The 16,189-nt window shown below is 42.7% G+C and overlaps 1 protein-coding gene across 3 annotated transcripts in view; it reads left to right on the top strand.

Annotated features, from left to right (window-relative positions):
* The window catches only part of TGFBR2 (transforming growth factor beta receptor 2), an 89,166-nt gene that overhangs the window by 38,408 nt on the left and 34,569 nt on the right, over positions 1-16,189 (top strand). For all 3 annotated transcript variants that reach the window (XM_041733584.1, XM_041733585.1, XM_041733583.1), the window contains exon 3: positions 1,918-2,108. In XM_041733584.1, the coding sequence (XP_041589518.1) occupies positions 1,918-2,108 (191 nt within the window). The remainder of the gene's footprint in view (positions 1-1,917; positions 2,109-16,189) is intronic.

The following is a 16,189-nucleotide window of genomic DNA, read 5'->3' as shown; positions in this document are numbered from 1 at the left end:
ATGTGCACATACACATACATCTGCTCCACTGGGGGGACAGGAAGGAAGGTACTATAGTTTCATGGCTGCCATTTTTGCCAAGACTTCCCAGTAGCTTTGGGTGAAGGATAAATGGATTTTTAAAAAAGATTTTATTTATTTATTCGTGAGAGACAGAGAGAGAGGCAGAGACATAGGTAGAGGGATCCTAGGACCCTGGGATCATGACCTGAGCCAAAGGCAGATGCTCATCCACTGAGCCACCCGGGTGCCCCAGGATAAGAGGATTTTTAAATGTACACAGTTCGCTGTGTGATCATGCCAAGTTAAGTTTCACATAGTTCCCTGCTATCTACCCTAGAAAAAGGAATCCAATCATGGCTCTTCCTTTACCAGTAGGGACCTACTTAGCAAGGGCTTGCTCCTTTTGTGCCTGCTGGAGTGTTAGTTCCAGAACCAGAACCCTTGAGCTCCTTCACCAAGGCCACATATGCCTCTGCAGGAGCCACCTCTGGGTTGCATGGACACGTTGGCTCCCATTCCTAGTTAGACTCTTCCAGCTGCATCTTATCCCCTTGTTCACATATTGTGTTGCACTCTCAGAGGTGGTACCGTCCAGTTCCTCTTTCTCTGTGGAGATGGCCCCACCTGTTCTTCAGGAAAAGGCTGTACTTTAGCTGCTTCTTGCCTCAGCCTGGCTTCTATTGTCCTTGCTGTGAGCAGTGAGCTTGTAGAGGGGAGGCTGGTGTGTGTGAGCAGGCATGTGGGCATGTATAGGCACTCCCCTGCACACACTCACAGTCCTTTCCAGGGAAGATTATATCTGCAAAACTGACAGTCATTCGGGCCTGATTGGTGCCCTCCCCTAGACTCCCCCTCTAGATATAGACACTACCGTTCAAGACAACAGGTACATTGCATCTGAAAAGGTCAGAGATTGGAGGAAAGAGGTCAGACCAACCTCTGTGTTGGATGTGTTGGATGGAGTCATCCAAGATGGCAAGTTAATGAGAGAAGCAGATTGGAGGAGGCAGAGAATAATATACTTTTCCAAGGATACTGGAGTTTTATTTTGGTTTTGCAATTATACTAGTGGGCATTAGTCATGTCGTTTTTAAATGTAATGTACTCATAGAGCCAACTGAGCACTCTCTAGGGCCTCAGCAAAATGCCACATGAGAGATTCTCTGAGCCCTTAGCTGAGTTAGGCTTCAGCTACGTGATGTGAAGGGCTAGTAAACGTAGAAGCAGTTCGCTCATGACAGCATAAAATATTTTACTGAACTGCAAATAAAGAACACCTTGCAGTTCTTTCCCATGTGTTTTCATTTTTTCCTTCTTCCGTTCCTTTCTGTGAGTCAAAAAAACTTCCAGTGCTTCATCGAGGAAGTGTGTTCTGTTCTGTCCACACAGCCAGCTGCTGATACGGAATACGCCCTCACACAGAGCATGCTGGGGCCCAGCAAACAGACCCGGGGAACTGCAGCTACTTTCCCGGAATGCTCCTTGAGAACAATTCAGCTAGATGTGACCCCCATTTTGTCAGATAAACTGGGGAGGCAGCATGAGCCTGGCAGTGCTTTCAGGACAGAAGGTTTAACTCCGAGGACCTTGTGGTCTTCAGTTTACCATGCTTTCCTTTCTACTGATTTCCTTAGGACTTAACATGTAGTAAAGTGCTCTAGTCAGACAGCCCCCAAGAAAGGTCTTCATGTTTCCAATCCTAGATGGGTTTTGAGAATACGCAATAGAAAAACTGAAATGAGTAGAAAAGCACAGGAGGCTGGAGGCCAGTGTGTTACCGTTGGAGAACAGGAATCAGCTGCCACTGTTTGAACGACTTTGTGCAGGAAATACAGTCCAGATTGGTCTTCTGTCCAGGCTTTCTTCATTCATTCTATCTCTTTTGTCTCCCTGCCATGAACCTCTGCACCCTAGGAGAAAGAACGATGAGAACATAACACTAGAGACGCTCTGCCATGACCCCAAGGATACCTACCATGGAATTGTTCTCGAGGATGCTGCCTCTTCGAAGTGCATTATGAAGGAAAAGAAGGTGCTGGGGGAGACTTTCTTTATGTGTTCCTGTAGCTCCGACGAGTGCAACGACTACATCATCTTCTCCGAAGGTGAGTTTTCTTCCTTTGAGAGTCTGGAGCCCAGCTTATCTGTGTTCATGTCTTGTGTCCCTTGTCCATGGTCTCTGGTCTTCAACTCCGTCTTCTGGGCCCGGAGAGGGAGTTTATACTCTGTGGTTTAGGAACCTAGTCACCGGGCAGGACAAGATGCTTAAGGAGTGCGGGGTTGGTCCTGGCCCATAGCCCCTCTTCCTTATAGAGCCCACATTATTGCTCACCTTCAACCTGCAGCGGTGGTTCTTCACCCCTGGAGCAGCAGTAGCAGAATCACCTGAGAAATTGCCAGCAACGTAGAATCTGGGGGCCCCACACCAGACTATGGAAGCAGACACTCTGGGTGTGGGTGCCACAGTCTGTGTTTGAGCAAGCCCTCCAGGTGATTCTGATGCCACTCAAATGTGAAAACTACTTGTCTGGAGATTGGAGGAAGCTGTTGGATACTGGGGGGAGACTTACCTTGAATTAACTCAAGTGGTTTTGTGTACATGTTCCTAGGATTTGGCTGAAGGATACTTTCTGAGAGAAGAACTGAAATGCAGAGGGCATGTAAGGGATACCCAGGGAGGCAGGGTTTACCCAGGGAGGCAGGGAAAGGCAAGGTTAGATTCGATCCTCCATCTTTGAAGTTCAGGATTCGCTCAGCTTAAAAGGAGAGCACACACAGCTCCTTCGATTTAAGACACAATTCAGTGATTTTAGCTACAAAATAGCGTATGCTCCTTGTCAAAAATTGAAACAGTCCAACAGTATATAAGAATTTTTAAATGGAGGTACATGAACCTCATCCCATCTCCTGACCTGACAGATAACTAGCATGGATAGTCTGTTGGATGCATACTTGCCTCTATCATTCATTTATATTATCCTTCCTCACCTCCTCTCTTTCCCTGTTTCTTCCCTCTCTTCTTCCTTCTGACTCTTCCTCAATCCACGTATCTGTCCATCCACTCATCTATCCATCCATCCATTTTTCCCTCCATCCATCCATCTCATACATTCATCCACTTTTCAATGCAAATAGTTGAGCATACAATAAATATTATTTGACAATATTTTTTCACCCAACCACTTTTGCTTCTCCTTTTAAACAAAACAATATATATGGATATACTATGTGCCTTTTAACTATTTTCTAGAAATTCCATAATATGGATTATCTTCTCTGATTGATTCAGCTATTCCCCTGTTGGTAGATTATTTAGGTGTCTCTGCTTTTCCACTTCACGCTACATTGAATATCTTTGTAAAAATGTCTTGTACATTTGTGCTAATATTTCTGTAAGATAGATTTCTAGAAATGAAATTTTGGGTCAGAAGTTAAACACATTTTAAATCTGGATAACCACTATTAAATTGTTCTCCCCACAAAGATATCTAGGTATGTGGATATCCATGGCTCTTTAACACTGGAGATACAAGCCTTTTAATTTTGCCAGTCTGATAATGAAAATAATATTCTCTTGGTTTTAGGAATGTAAATTCAGAGTGGGGAAAGATTATTTTAGCCCCAAATAGGTCTGATTCAATAAAAAAAAGTATTCAATAAAAAAGCTCTAAAGTATTAGAACACAAGTTCTAGGTTTACACACTATCCCTGCTACTATGTATATCCCAACTATGAAAACGATGTCTCATGCTTTGTGTGTGGTACTCAATAGCACTGCTCACCCACCTTTTTCTCTCTCTGTGTCCTTCACCTATTGCCATTTCCCTGCTTTTTTTGTCCAACCCCTTACCGATGCCAACTATTCAGTGTACAAAGTAAGACATAGTCATCTTGTCGGCACCACACTTTCTAAAATCACTTCTCCCTCCTATCTTGTCATCCTGTAAATACTCCTTTTCTTTCATTTCTCTTATGTATTTGAGTTAGGAGGGAAGATGTAACTGTATTAAATCACACTAAAACATGGTAACACTGGATATCCTGACATAGCATCTTCTTTCCCCAAGTAGTTCACCTTTTCAAAGAACTCCCAGCTTAAGCCAAAGGAATTAATCTCTAATAGCAGAATATCCAAACAAGTTTATTACCATTCTTAAAACTTTTCTGTCCTTTTGTCTACTGGGTTATCTACAATGTAAGAGTTTATTTTACCCAAAAGGAACAAAAGTTAATAAATGGCCTATAAGTTGGAGATAATAGATATTAGTATAGATATTAGTATAAGCTCTTAAGCTATTCATGACTTCAGTTTTCAGTGTATTTCAACTCAGGTGATAATCACGGGCCCATGTCTATATTTTCCCTCTTCCTCATTATCAGACTATTTCTTTCCTTATGATGCGAGATAATCAGCATAAAGGCATTTCTCCTTGTACAGCTCAGGAAATCCAGCAGAGCTGATGACTTGGTTGCTTGGATGACTTCAGAGTCTCCTAAAATGCTCCAGGGAATGCTTGATTTTTAGACATTTCCCATTTCTGCAGTGGGATAGTTCCCCTACCTAAAATACCACATAATTAGCAATATTTAAGGACCCACTTCCACTCTTATTGCCACCATCTCTCCCTTACACTGAGGAATGAAATCTCTTGAAGCAATCTTTATTTCTCCACTCCAAGTCAAATAAAATGTTAAACACAAACACTCTAAAGTGTTTTATGCTCTATTTGTATTATATAGTGCTCTGTTCTCATTGCCAGATTTCTGATCTGCAAACACAGTGAATAATAATTACTTACATCTTCCTTTTTTCTTAAACATTCAAGGGAAGGGGCCCCTGGGTGGCTCAGTTGGTTGAGCATGACTCTTGATTTCAGCTCAGGTCATGGTCTCAGGGTCCTGGGGTCGAGCCCTGAATAGAGCTCTGTGCTCAGAAGTGGGGAGTCTACTTGAGATTCTCTCTCTCTCTTTCTTCCTCCTCTGCCCCTGCCTCCTACAATCTCAATCTCTCTATATAATAATAAATAATTTAAAAAAAAAACTTAAGGGAAAAAGATGAGCCACAAGATTTTCTTTTTAAATGTAATCTTTATTTTCAGTGCTCTTATTCATGATAGCTGACATTCGAGAGAATGGATCCTGTCTCTCTCTGAAAGACCCTTGGCCAAAAGGTGCTATGTAGAATTCTGAGAAGTCAGGGAATGCCCCTTGGACTCACCCAGACCTCAAATTCCAGTGAGAATCCTTATTGATGGGCTTGTGACAGCTGTTAGAGGAGATCTGTCAGGCTTCTAGACTGAGCATAGAATGTGGGAGGAGGGGAATCTGGAGTAAGCAGCTGCTCTGTTGACTTGCAGATACCCACTTTGCAAAGACAGTGTGGGTGTGCGGTTATTCAGCTCCCACTGAACCTTTAAGAATCCAACACAACCACTCCGTTTTATTCATTCCATAAACAGTTTCTCAGGGCAGCAAAGATCCTTAATTTGCAGGGCCCTGAGCACGGGGGTGATTTTTGCTGTTTTAGGAAAGAGAGAAACCGTGTAGTGTGATTGGTCAAGAGTGAGAGCCTGAGATGGGTTTCCCAGCATTGAAGGCCTATTCCGCTGCTTGCTAGCTTTGCCACCTTGGGCCAGTTGCCTGATATCTCTATGTTGCAGTCCTCTTGTGTGTGAGATGGGAATGAAAGGGCGGGGTGGGAGTGAGGTGGCATTGGCAGAGTTGAATAGATGGGTGCACGCAGAGCATTTACATCTGTGCCCAGTACGGTGGGAGGAGTCACTCTTGGCTGCTAATATTATTTAGGGCTTTGTACAGGATTTGGGACTTTTGCTTGAGATGAGGAGTAGAACCGTGTAGCGTCTAGGTCCTAGGTCTGCACCAGGACTGAGGTTGTAGAGTTGTGGGTTGACCATGGCATGCCAGCAGAGTGTTCAGACCCCTCTGGGTATCACACAGAGGGCGTGTTTTGTCTCATCCTCCACACGCCTTCATGGAGGCAAGGGGAACATGTTGAGTCTAGGATTTCTAATCAAAGCGAACCACATCCCTTACATGGCCGGATGATATTACAAATTAGGCACCTTGTTCCTGTTTTGACTCAGAATCACAGCAGGAGGCAGCTAAATAAAAGTCACAAGTACCTCTCAGATCAGTGACCAGGGCAGTCACACTGTCCTTGCTGAAGGAATCCACTCCCGATACTTGTTCTCAGCAGAAGGCTCGCTTTGGGCCATGTGCCTTCTCATTGAGTGGCTGTGCCACCATTGACCTCCTCGTGCTGAGAGTGGGACCTCTGGCCTGGCATGGCTGGGGCGGGGGTGGTGGCCAAAGGAGGTGGGTGATGCTGGGAGAGCCCAGCACAGTAGCCAGTACAGAGTCTGGCTTACTCTTTCCTTGCTGGGGAAGGGGAACACTGTGCCAAGGAGAACAACTCTTCCAAATGGTGAGAACCTTTCATACACAAAGTCTTAGTGCACCAGCAGGGGCAGCCTTACCAGGGAGCTTGTCAGATGTACACAGCCTCCTGGACCTCTTGCACCAGCATCTGCTCTATAACAATGTCCGTGGTGATTCATTTGCACACCGAAGTGAAAAGCACTGGTGTGAACTCACCCAGCTGAACATGGTACCAGAGCTGGGCCTTGTGAAGTTCATGCTTGGTAACTTGCTGAGCTAATCAGCCCAAGAGAAATACATTTGGCCTTAAACCTGGTCATTTGGGAATGAGCTAAAGTCATTGTATTCAGTCCATTCATGTATCATGTAGCAGAACTCGCCAGTGAATTGTGGGTGTCTTTCAACAGTGATAGTAAAGGTCTTTTTTTTTTTTTTATAAATACTCCACAAAGTTGGTGCTAACAGCTGCATGTAGATATCAAACACCTTTTAGGTAACATTTCTTTGGTTTCCATGATAGTGTTTATGTTCATCTGTCTGGGGGATTGTCCCCTGATACATCTCAAAGCAAGATGTTTGGGAACACTTTTCGGATGTGGTTCTGAATTGGGTCTACTGAGGAGGGGATTTTGGTAGCCCTGGGGAGCTCTGGCCAAGTAGTATAGTAACATTAAGAAGAATTTGCCTAAATCGGTTTGTTCCTCAGTTGTCTGTTACGATCATTTGCTAGAGTTGGATATGTGGAAAACAAGAAGGTGACTTATAGGAGCTTCCAGCTCCCAGATGACTGGACCCCTGGCCATCCCACCTTTCCCTCTGACTTGTGAACTTCTCATTCTGGAAATTGAGAGACACTATGGCTCTGCAAGAAAGGGAATTAGCATTAAACTCAAGTCCTGAATTTTAAAAAGTCTAGTTTCAAGGCTAGAGACCCAGCCCCTTCCTTAACTGAAGAGCTAGCAAGCTGATGCCTTGTTTAGCACCCACGCTGTGGAAATTCATAGAATAATTAGAACATTAGCAGCAATGATCACTGCACTGGGTTGGAATGGTCACCTGTGCTAACCACTCTCAGGTATGCGGTCTTGTTTCCTAGAGACACATATATATTTGAATATTCACTTATTTATTTTAGAGGGGTAAAGGGTGGAGGAAGAGAGAGAGAGAGAGAAAATCCCAAGCAGATTCCCCACCTAGTGTGGAGCCCCACACAGGGCTTGATCCTGTGACCCTGAGATATGACCTGAACTGAAATCAAGATTTGCATGCTCAACCAACTGAGCCACCAAGGCACCCCTAGTGTTTTTTTTCTGACATGTTCAGCATTGTTTCCAGCTTTACTAATGTATAATAGGCAAATAGAATTGTAAGATGTTAAATGTTTACACATTCATTATGAAATTATGAAGGGATTCCTTTCATCCAGTTAATAACCGCCATCACCTCACATATTTATGTGTGTGTGTGAGACTTTAGATTCTACTCTTTTAACAAATTTCGATGATATGAGACAGCATTACCAACTATATTCACCATGTTTTACATTAGATCTTCTGATCGTATTCACCTTCTAGCTGAAAGGCTCTACCTTTTTATCAACCTCTATTTCTCTTTCTCTCCAGCCTGTGAAGGCTTTCTACTTTCTATGAGTTTGACTTTTTTTTTAAGAGTCCACATAAAAGTGATACCATGCAGTAATTATCTTTCTCTGTCTAGCTTATTTTACTCAGTTAATGCCCTTGGAGGTCCATCCATGTTGTTGTGAACTGCCTTCTTCCCAGGGCTGAATATTACTCCATCGTGTTTGTGTGTGTATATAGTCTACATCTTTATCCAGTCACCAAATAATGGGCACTTAGGTTGTTTCTGTTTCTCAACCATTGCAGGTGATGCTGCAGTGAATATGGAAGTGCAGATATATATTTAAGATCCTGTTTTCATTTCCTTTGGTTATTTAATCTGAAGTGGGATCGCTGGATCATATAGTATTTCTACTTTTAATTTTTTGAGGAACCACCATATTGTTTCGTGGCTGTGCCAATGTACATTCCCACCAACAGTGCAAACAAGTTTCCTTCTCTCCACTTCCTGACATTTGTTATCTCCTGCCTCTTTCGGGGTCATAATCTTTTACACTGAAGTGAGTCCTTTGAAATAAGCTCATCTGAACTTTTCATTTTACTTATTACAAAGAAGTGTGTCTCCAGAGAGTGGCATGAATTTCCCAAGATCTCACAGTTGGTTCTTCACCTTTTGTCCACAGAGAATCAGAGAATCTTGTCTCTTCCTCAGGGAATTCCCTCAGTCTTCCACAGTCAGGTCGGGTGTGTAGGGGTGTATGCTTTTTTGTCAGGTGTACAGCCATGGCAGTTTGCACCCCTCACATAAGAGGCCGCCTCTTCTGTGGATACAGGACCAGTCACTGAACTGAAGTACAGACTCACTATTCAACAAATCTTTGGCAAGACGTACCATCTCTGGCTTACGCTGTTCGTGAATTTGTGAGAAATGATGTTTATAATGTAACGGATGGCCAGCAGGATGCTCACCTTTTGGGAAGCTCATGGTTCCCCCCTTCCCCCAGTAAGATGATGAGTGCAGATGCCCACTACACCACTTATAAACTCTCCCTGAGTGAACTACTTCACCTCTGCTTTCCTCTCTGAAAAATAGGGATAGAAATAACGCTTCTTTGGACAGGATTCTTGTGAAGATAAATGACTTCGTCCATGTAGGGGACTTAGAGTTGTACCTGGCAGAGACAAGTCTTCAATAAAACTTTGGCTGTTTGGTGACTACTGCTCCCCTAGATTCAGATATCTTATCATTGGATGTAGGCAGATGAGCAAGGAGCTTTGAGAAGGGAAATCAGGACTATATGTTTACTGTAAGGAATACTGCTGGGGAAACTGTTGCATTGCATTGTTCTGTTCAGGAAGAAGCCAGGAGAAATTTCTCTCAGCTGCCCCCCTTAGAAAGAGTGTTTCCCTCATGGGGTCCTGTTTGTTTCTGATCTTAAGGACACTTTGAAGCATATAGAGTAGAGGTCAGCAAACTCCTTTGCTAAAGGACCACTTAGTAAATAGTTTCTAGCTTTGTGGGCCCTCGAGTCTCTCTGTTCCTGCTACGCCGCTCTGCTGTGGAAGCTGCCAGAGACAGCATATAAACAATTGGATGCAGCTGTGTTCCAATAACACTTCATTTACAAAAACAGACCTCAGCTCCTGACGTAGATTGTGGGTTGTTTTTTTTTTTTTTTCTTTTTTTGGTATATCCCCGTTCAATACCAACTAAGTTGGGCTTCTAGCAAGTATGTGTCTACTGATAACACCCCTGCTTGCCTGTGTTCCGCATTTGTCTTCTCATTGTCTTCATTCCATCACCTTACTTTTACTTCTCTTGTCTTCCTTCCCTACTCTACCTGAGCTTTTTTTGTTAAACAGGATGGAACTATCAGTGAATACATCAATTATATGCAGTCAATTTAGACACGAGGACTCTAGAAACCACTTCTGACTCAAAGTTCAACCGATGTGGTTAAACAGAGAAGCAGACCATCCGATGTCGCCTGCCACCCAATGTGTGTTCACTGCTGATGTGGCAGCTACATGCAGACTTTTGCAGTTAGCATGCCCTTGAACTTGAGAGGCTGAGAGAAGAGAGAGAGGGGCTCCCAGTAGCAACAGGGTTTCATTCCTTCCTCTCTCATTGTAGAATTTCTTTTACATGAAAACAGCCTCTGGTTTGCAGGCCTAACTCTGGCAGGAAGACAAATGATTTTTTTACAGTATCAGACACGCGGTTTCCTGTCTATGTTTAACTTGCCAGCAGAACATCTCAGCCAGCTGGTTCCCCTTAGACCTATTGTGACCTTAATAACATGGCCTCACGCCATCCAGTAAACCCACTCTGTGTATTGATCACATGCCTCATGCACTTTATTGACTCGTATTGGTTCGTGAGTCAGAGAAGACCTGGGAGTGCCGCCCCCTTCATCTTAAATTCCATTTTGTGTCTGTTCTGACCCAGCATCATGGAGCTGGCTTCTTGGAGGAAACTCTTAGTTCTTGCATGGAAGGAATGAGAAGACTAAATGGTGCTTTGGCAGCTCTGGGACTTCTGGGTGTGCTGCCTTTGAACTGTGCAGTCGCTACTCAAAATAGCTGGCTTGCCAGCCGTGCGTTTTTGTTTTAGGAGAAACAAACCAGATTTACTTTCCGGTCTAAATGCAGAAGAAAAAAGTGAGTGTGGAAATATAGTTGTGAAGAGTTGTTAGAAGAGGAAGAAAATTATGGATGAAAGTCACTGGTTTCATTCCTGGGAAGAGAAATCAGTTATTTGAGGTGATGACTCAGTGCTGAAGGAGCCTTTGGTTGTGAATGAGCTAGGTTAGAAAGCATCCTCTGAATATGTGAATATGGCCCATGTCTCGCCAAGAAAATAATAAAGATCATACATGCCAGAGGGCATTGTGACTCAGTCAAGTGAAGCTTAGAACATATTTGTAGCTTCTCTAGGCAAAGCAACTCGTTTCTGTAGATTCCCCCCCAACCCCCAAACCCCCACCCCCAGCAGCAGAGTAAACAAAGATGCTCTGAGGCTACATGTGGTTGCCAGTTGTGACTATTTCTGCCCTGGAGCCTCATTTTGATATGAATCATGGCAGAGTGGAATCCAGTAAGGATACAATCTGTCTCAAATCCCAGCCACTGGGTGTGGGTGACCAGTTAAACAGTTGGTGGTGGTACATCTGCAGTCTCTCATCACCCCGGGACCACCCCCTTGTGTTCTACAAATGACACACGGATGGGTGACAGCAAAAAGGGTCCACAGAAACCCTTTTTTTAATGATTTTATTTATTTATTCATGAGAGACCCAGAGAGAGAGAGGCAGAGACACAGGCAGAGGGAGAAGCAGGCTCCTAGCAGGGAGCCTGATGTGGGACTCGATCCTGGGACTCCAGGATCATGACCCGAGCTGAAGGCAGGTGCTAAACCACTGAGCCACCCAGGCGTCCCCACGGAGATCCTTTTGCTGCTGTCCCACCAGTGGAAAAACACTAGCAAGCTAGCTAACCACCATGAAATTGAGTTTCATTTCCACTCACCTAAACTCCAGTGGCTGTACTTACCACCAGTTGGACATCTGGCTGACATGCTTTTGTAAAACCTTTTCTGATCCTGAAATCACTCCTGCATGGTGCTAAATATGCAAAATATCAAATTTACCAGCAATCATTGTACAGTCATTAAGAAGGAACCATTTTGTCTTATCTTTTGCTTTAGTGAACAGCATGAAAACCAGTAAGTGGATGTACAGAAAGGCACTTTGACTTAAGGTAAAGAATGAATTTTTGAATATCCTAGCCTTTAGACCTTATCCTCATAGGTCTAATGCATAGCTAGATGCATAGCTAGATCTTTTGGGAATAGATTATGGGATTATTTACGGGGGAGTAGGCTCTCTCTGTTGTAACATTTCATCATTTCAAGGACCAAATTCATATTTTACTTTAAAAAAATATATACCTTACATTGCTCATTAGGATATAGCTGGTTCCAGTGTCATGAACAATTGGTCCTAAAAGTAGGCATTAAAATTCCTTCCATTCCAGGCAGCCCCGGTGGCCCAGCTGTTTAGTGCCGCCTTCGGCCTAGGGCATGATCCTGGAGACCCAGGATCAAGTCCCGTGTTGGGTTCCCTGCATGGAGCCTGCTTCTCTCCCTCTGCCTGTGTCTCTGCCTCTCTCTCTCTCTCTCTCTGTCTCTGTCTGTCATGAATAAATAAATAAAATCTTTAAAAAAAATAGTGTTTAGGAACTGCCATGCTCAAAATTTATTTAAAAAAAAAAATTCCTTCCATTCCTTCTTTCTCCAGGTCCCATCCTATTCAGGATGCCTATTTCTCCCATTCGGCTGAAGTCATTGTTCTCTGCTTTGGCTGCACTTTGGAAACACCTGAGAATCTTTAAAAACTACTCATTAACTGGGTCTTAGCCCTGCAAATTCAGACTTAATTGGTCTGAGAGCTGGTGTCAGGATTAAAAAAAAATAATAACTCCCCAAGATATTCTAATATGCAGCCAGTTTTGGGAACCACTTAACTCAAGACAGTTTGTTCTGCCAAATATTTTTATATTTTTTTCAGGTTCCTCATATAACCTAGAAAGGGATGGTAACAATTAGAGAATGATAAGCACCACACAAAGTAGCTGAAATTCAGCCTTCTAGGTTAGAGGAGGAGAAAAACAACCAAACAAAATAACTATATTACCACCTCCCTGAGGAATAATAGAAGGTGGAGGCACCTGAGGTTTTAGAACCAATGAAATTATACATTAAAAGCAGACGTATTTTAAACTTCAAAGTGTAACTGGAAGGTTGGATGGCAAATTTTGGGTGCCACTGCCTCGGTGAAGACAAGGCAGTGAGGGGAGGTGGTATGCATAGTTGTAGGAGGTGAAGACCATCAGGTAGAAGGAAGTGCAACAAGTGGTGTTTTCCATGGAAGGCCAGAAGAGAAGCGAGGATGTGTTTCAAGTGGCCAAAGAGGGGTTGCTAGTGTGAAAAACTAATGTGCTCTTCTAAAGTCGTCTGGTCTCCCTGTTGGAGAAGATACTGAAATAACTTACTGTCTCTCTGCTTTCAGGTTTTCTGACTGCATGAAGGGACCCTAGACAGGTTACGAGATGTCCTCCAGACAGGCAATCCCAAAAAAGAATAGAAGAATTAGGGCAGGTGGGGGAGCCTAACAAAACCCAGGCTAAGTGGTCAGAAGATTAACATGAAGAAAAATGCAGCTCCAAAGAACATATGTCAGGCTGCATCTCTGTCAGTGGGGAAATAGGCATTCATAAGACATGTGATCATTTCTTGGGCAAAGCCTGGCATGATTTAGGTTCTCTATTAATGTTGGTTGACCTCCTAAAGTCACAGCAACAAAAGTAGCAAGAATCTATACCCCAAGGAGGACCATGAAATATGGTGAGTGCAATGGAAAGAATGCCCACTACAGCAGAAACAGAATTAGGGCTTCAATTGCCTGGAATGCCCAGTCATATGAAACTTAACAGATTCATGTAAAGTCAGGCGTATAGGCTTAACTGATTGATGGCAGAAGAGAGCTCATCAAAAGCTGGCTTAGCATCTGTTGATGTGATAAAGACCCAGGGGTTTACACGTGAGTTAAGGTCATTTTGAATTCAGGGTGATCTGACCGAGTGTATGGAAACAAAACAATAGAACCAACTAACCAACCAAGTTGGTTAGCACAGTCTTCAACTGTGCTCATTGGAAGGGGCGCCAAGAGTCCCAATGTAATCTTTGTTATTACACAGATTACATTCCAAGTATTGTGGCTGGCTCTAGCGAAACATGGAGAATCTGGAGTAGCAAGAATGATTTCAGAGAATTGATCATTTTACACTTCGAAAAGGGACCTGGCATTTAGCGGGTGCCTCAGGCAGACTTGAGAGTCTGACCCATAAATCTTTTGAAGAGTGATTGAAGGAAACAGAGATGTGAAACCTGAAAAATAAACAGTTTGGGGAAACAGGTGAAATGCTCACCAAGCGTTTAAAAGCTGTCATCCATCCCATAAAAGAAGAATACATTTTGTTGTCTTTTGCTTTAGAGAACAGCATGAAAACCAGTACGTAGATGAGCAGGAGGGCTACGTTTGACTTAATATAAAAAATAAATTCTTAAATATCCCAGTGTTTAGGCTTTATCCTAATAGATCCATAGCTAGATCTATTGAGATTAGATTATGGGATGATTTACAGAGAAGTGTGGTCCTTCTGTCATAACATTCCGAACAAAGGTTTGATCTCTGCATCTCAGGAATATTCCAGAAAAGGTTGTCATGCCAGACTACCTGTAAGGTACTTTTGTTGATAGAGATGGGAAGGAAATAATGTAAGGAAGACAATGGAATATGATTCAAAGCTAGGGAATGGCTTAATTTTGAAATATGTGTAATTGGAATAAGACAATCACAAGGGTAGGAGGGAAGACATCTTCCGTTATCCTGGGAAAAATTATCCTCAAAATCTGTCCAGACTGTCAAGCAGTCCTGTCAATATTCTGGAAGCTAAATTCAATTGTATATGCTCAGTGAGCTCACTGTCATTCTGTTGTTTAATTAAAATGATTTCTTGTTGTTTGCCTGTATGTAGTTGTTTGCTTTTTGTTGAAATGATGGAGGAGGAATCCTATCTCATTCTGCACTCCTGCAGCACTGATCTCTCTAGGAAATTCTCACAGACCATCTTCTCACTGGCTAGCACTGAATACAATTCTACTAGGGCTTTGCAAACAGGTCCACTATTTTTTTTTATTTTTAAAAGATTGTATTTATTTATTCATGAGAGACAGAGAGGCAGAGGCAGAGGCAGAGGGAGAAGCAGGCTCCCCACACAGCAGGGGGCCCAATGTGGAACTGGATCCCAGGACCCCAGGATCACAACCTGAGCTGATTGAAGGCAGACACTTAACTGACTGAGCCATCCAGGCGTCCAACGCTACAGATTTTCTAAGTGAAAGGTAAACAACTCTATGGCAGAGTACCAAGGAGCTTGTTTCATGTTTGCCAAAGCCCAGCTTCTCAAACTCTACTGTGTAAATTAAGCAACTAGGGATCTTTGTAAAATGCAGATTCGGATTCAGGAATTTAGGACAGGGCTCAGATAGTGCATTTCAAATAAGTGCCCAAGTGATGCCTACTGATGCTGTTAGTCTGGGGAACACACCTTGTTTTTTTGTGTGTGTGTTTTAAAATGTTTCATCTGAGTATAGTTGACCCACAATGTTGTATTAGTTACAGGTGTACAACCGGGGAACACACTTTGAGCAGCAGGGTGTCAAAAGATTCCTTCTGTATCATGCTACCAAAGTTTTTACAAGACAGTGCTCTAACCCACTGAGGTATGGAGCCTAATCACCACCAAATTTTTTTTTTAAATGCAGAAAATGTTGGTAAGATATTAGAACCCCTAAGTTAGGAAGTGTGTGTGTGTGTGTGTGTGTGTGTGTGTGTGTGTGTGTAAAATATGGTGATTTGAGCAAGAACAAAGGAAAGATAATAAGGATATGGGATGTAACAGAATCAAGAGAGACAATTTGTTTTGCTTCTTATAAAATCCTTTATCTTGCTGTCTGGGGATCCCTGCATGTGTGTGCCTGAAGAAGGCTGTGGCTTCATAATACCTTCTTTGCATTTTGAGTGAACATACATGAAACATATTCAGTAAATGTATAGGAGTTATCAATATCTTTTGTTCCCTTCTGCCACTTTCTTCATTGTAACGGGGTCCAACTCGGTTAGGCATATGGTTCAACTGAGTTGTGTCCCTGGGAGGACAACAACCAAACCAAAAAGTGCATGCTGTCATTTTTCCAATATAGCCAGACTACCTCCTGACTTCCCTAAATAAGCCTTCTACCTTACTGTTGCTATTTCACTTCAAACTCTACAGTATACACTATCTTAAACTTATTTCCGACTAGGTGATATTGCTTCACTTTTTCAAGAAAGAGAATGTTGCAGCTCATGTAGTCACAGGGAAAATGGGGGTTCTCTAAAAGCAGCATTATCGTCAGACATGATACAAAAAGAAGCCAAGCCAATCAAATCACATACCTAGTGATATTTTAATGCTTCTTTACCAAATCAGGATTTTTTTTTTCTGGTTGAAAATCTGTGAAATATGTTATTATTGAGAACTATTTTTTGTTTGGATTTATCACAGAATAATACAAACATATTTATTGAATATTTCCTACCTTA

This window comes from Vulpes lagopus, chromosome 19, assembly GCF_018345385.1.
Source record: "Vulpes lagopus strain Blue_001 chromosome 19, ASM1834538v1, whole genome shotgun sequence".
Classification (NCBI taxonomy): Eukaryota; Metazoa; Chordata; class Mammalia; order Carnivora; family Canidae; genus Vulpes; species Vulpes lagopus.
The sequence above is the reverse complement of the archived record's forward strand: the minus strand, read 5'-3'. Positions and strand labels throughout refer to the sequence as shown.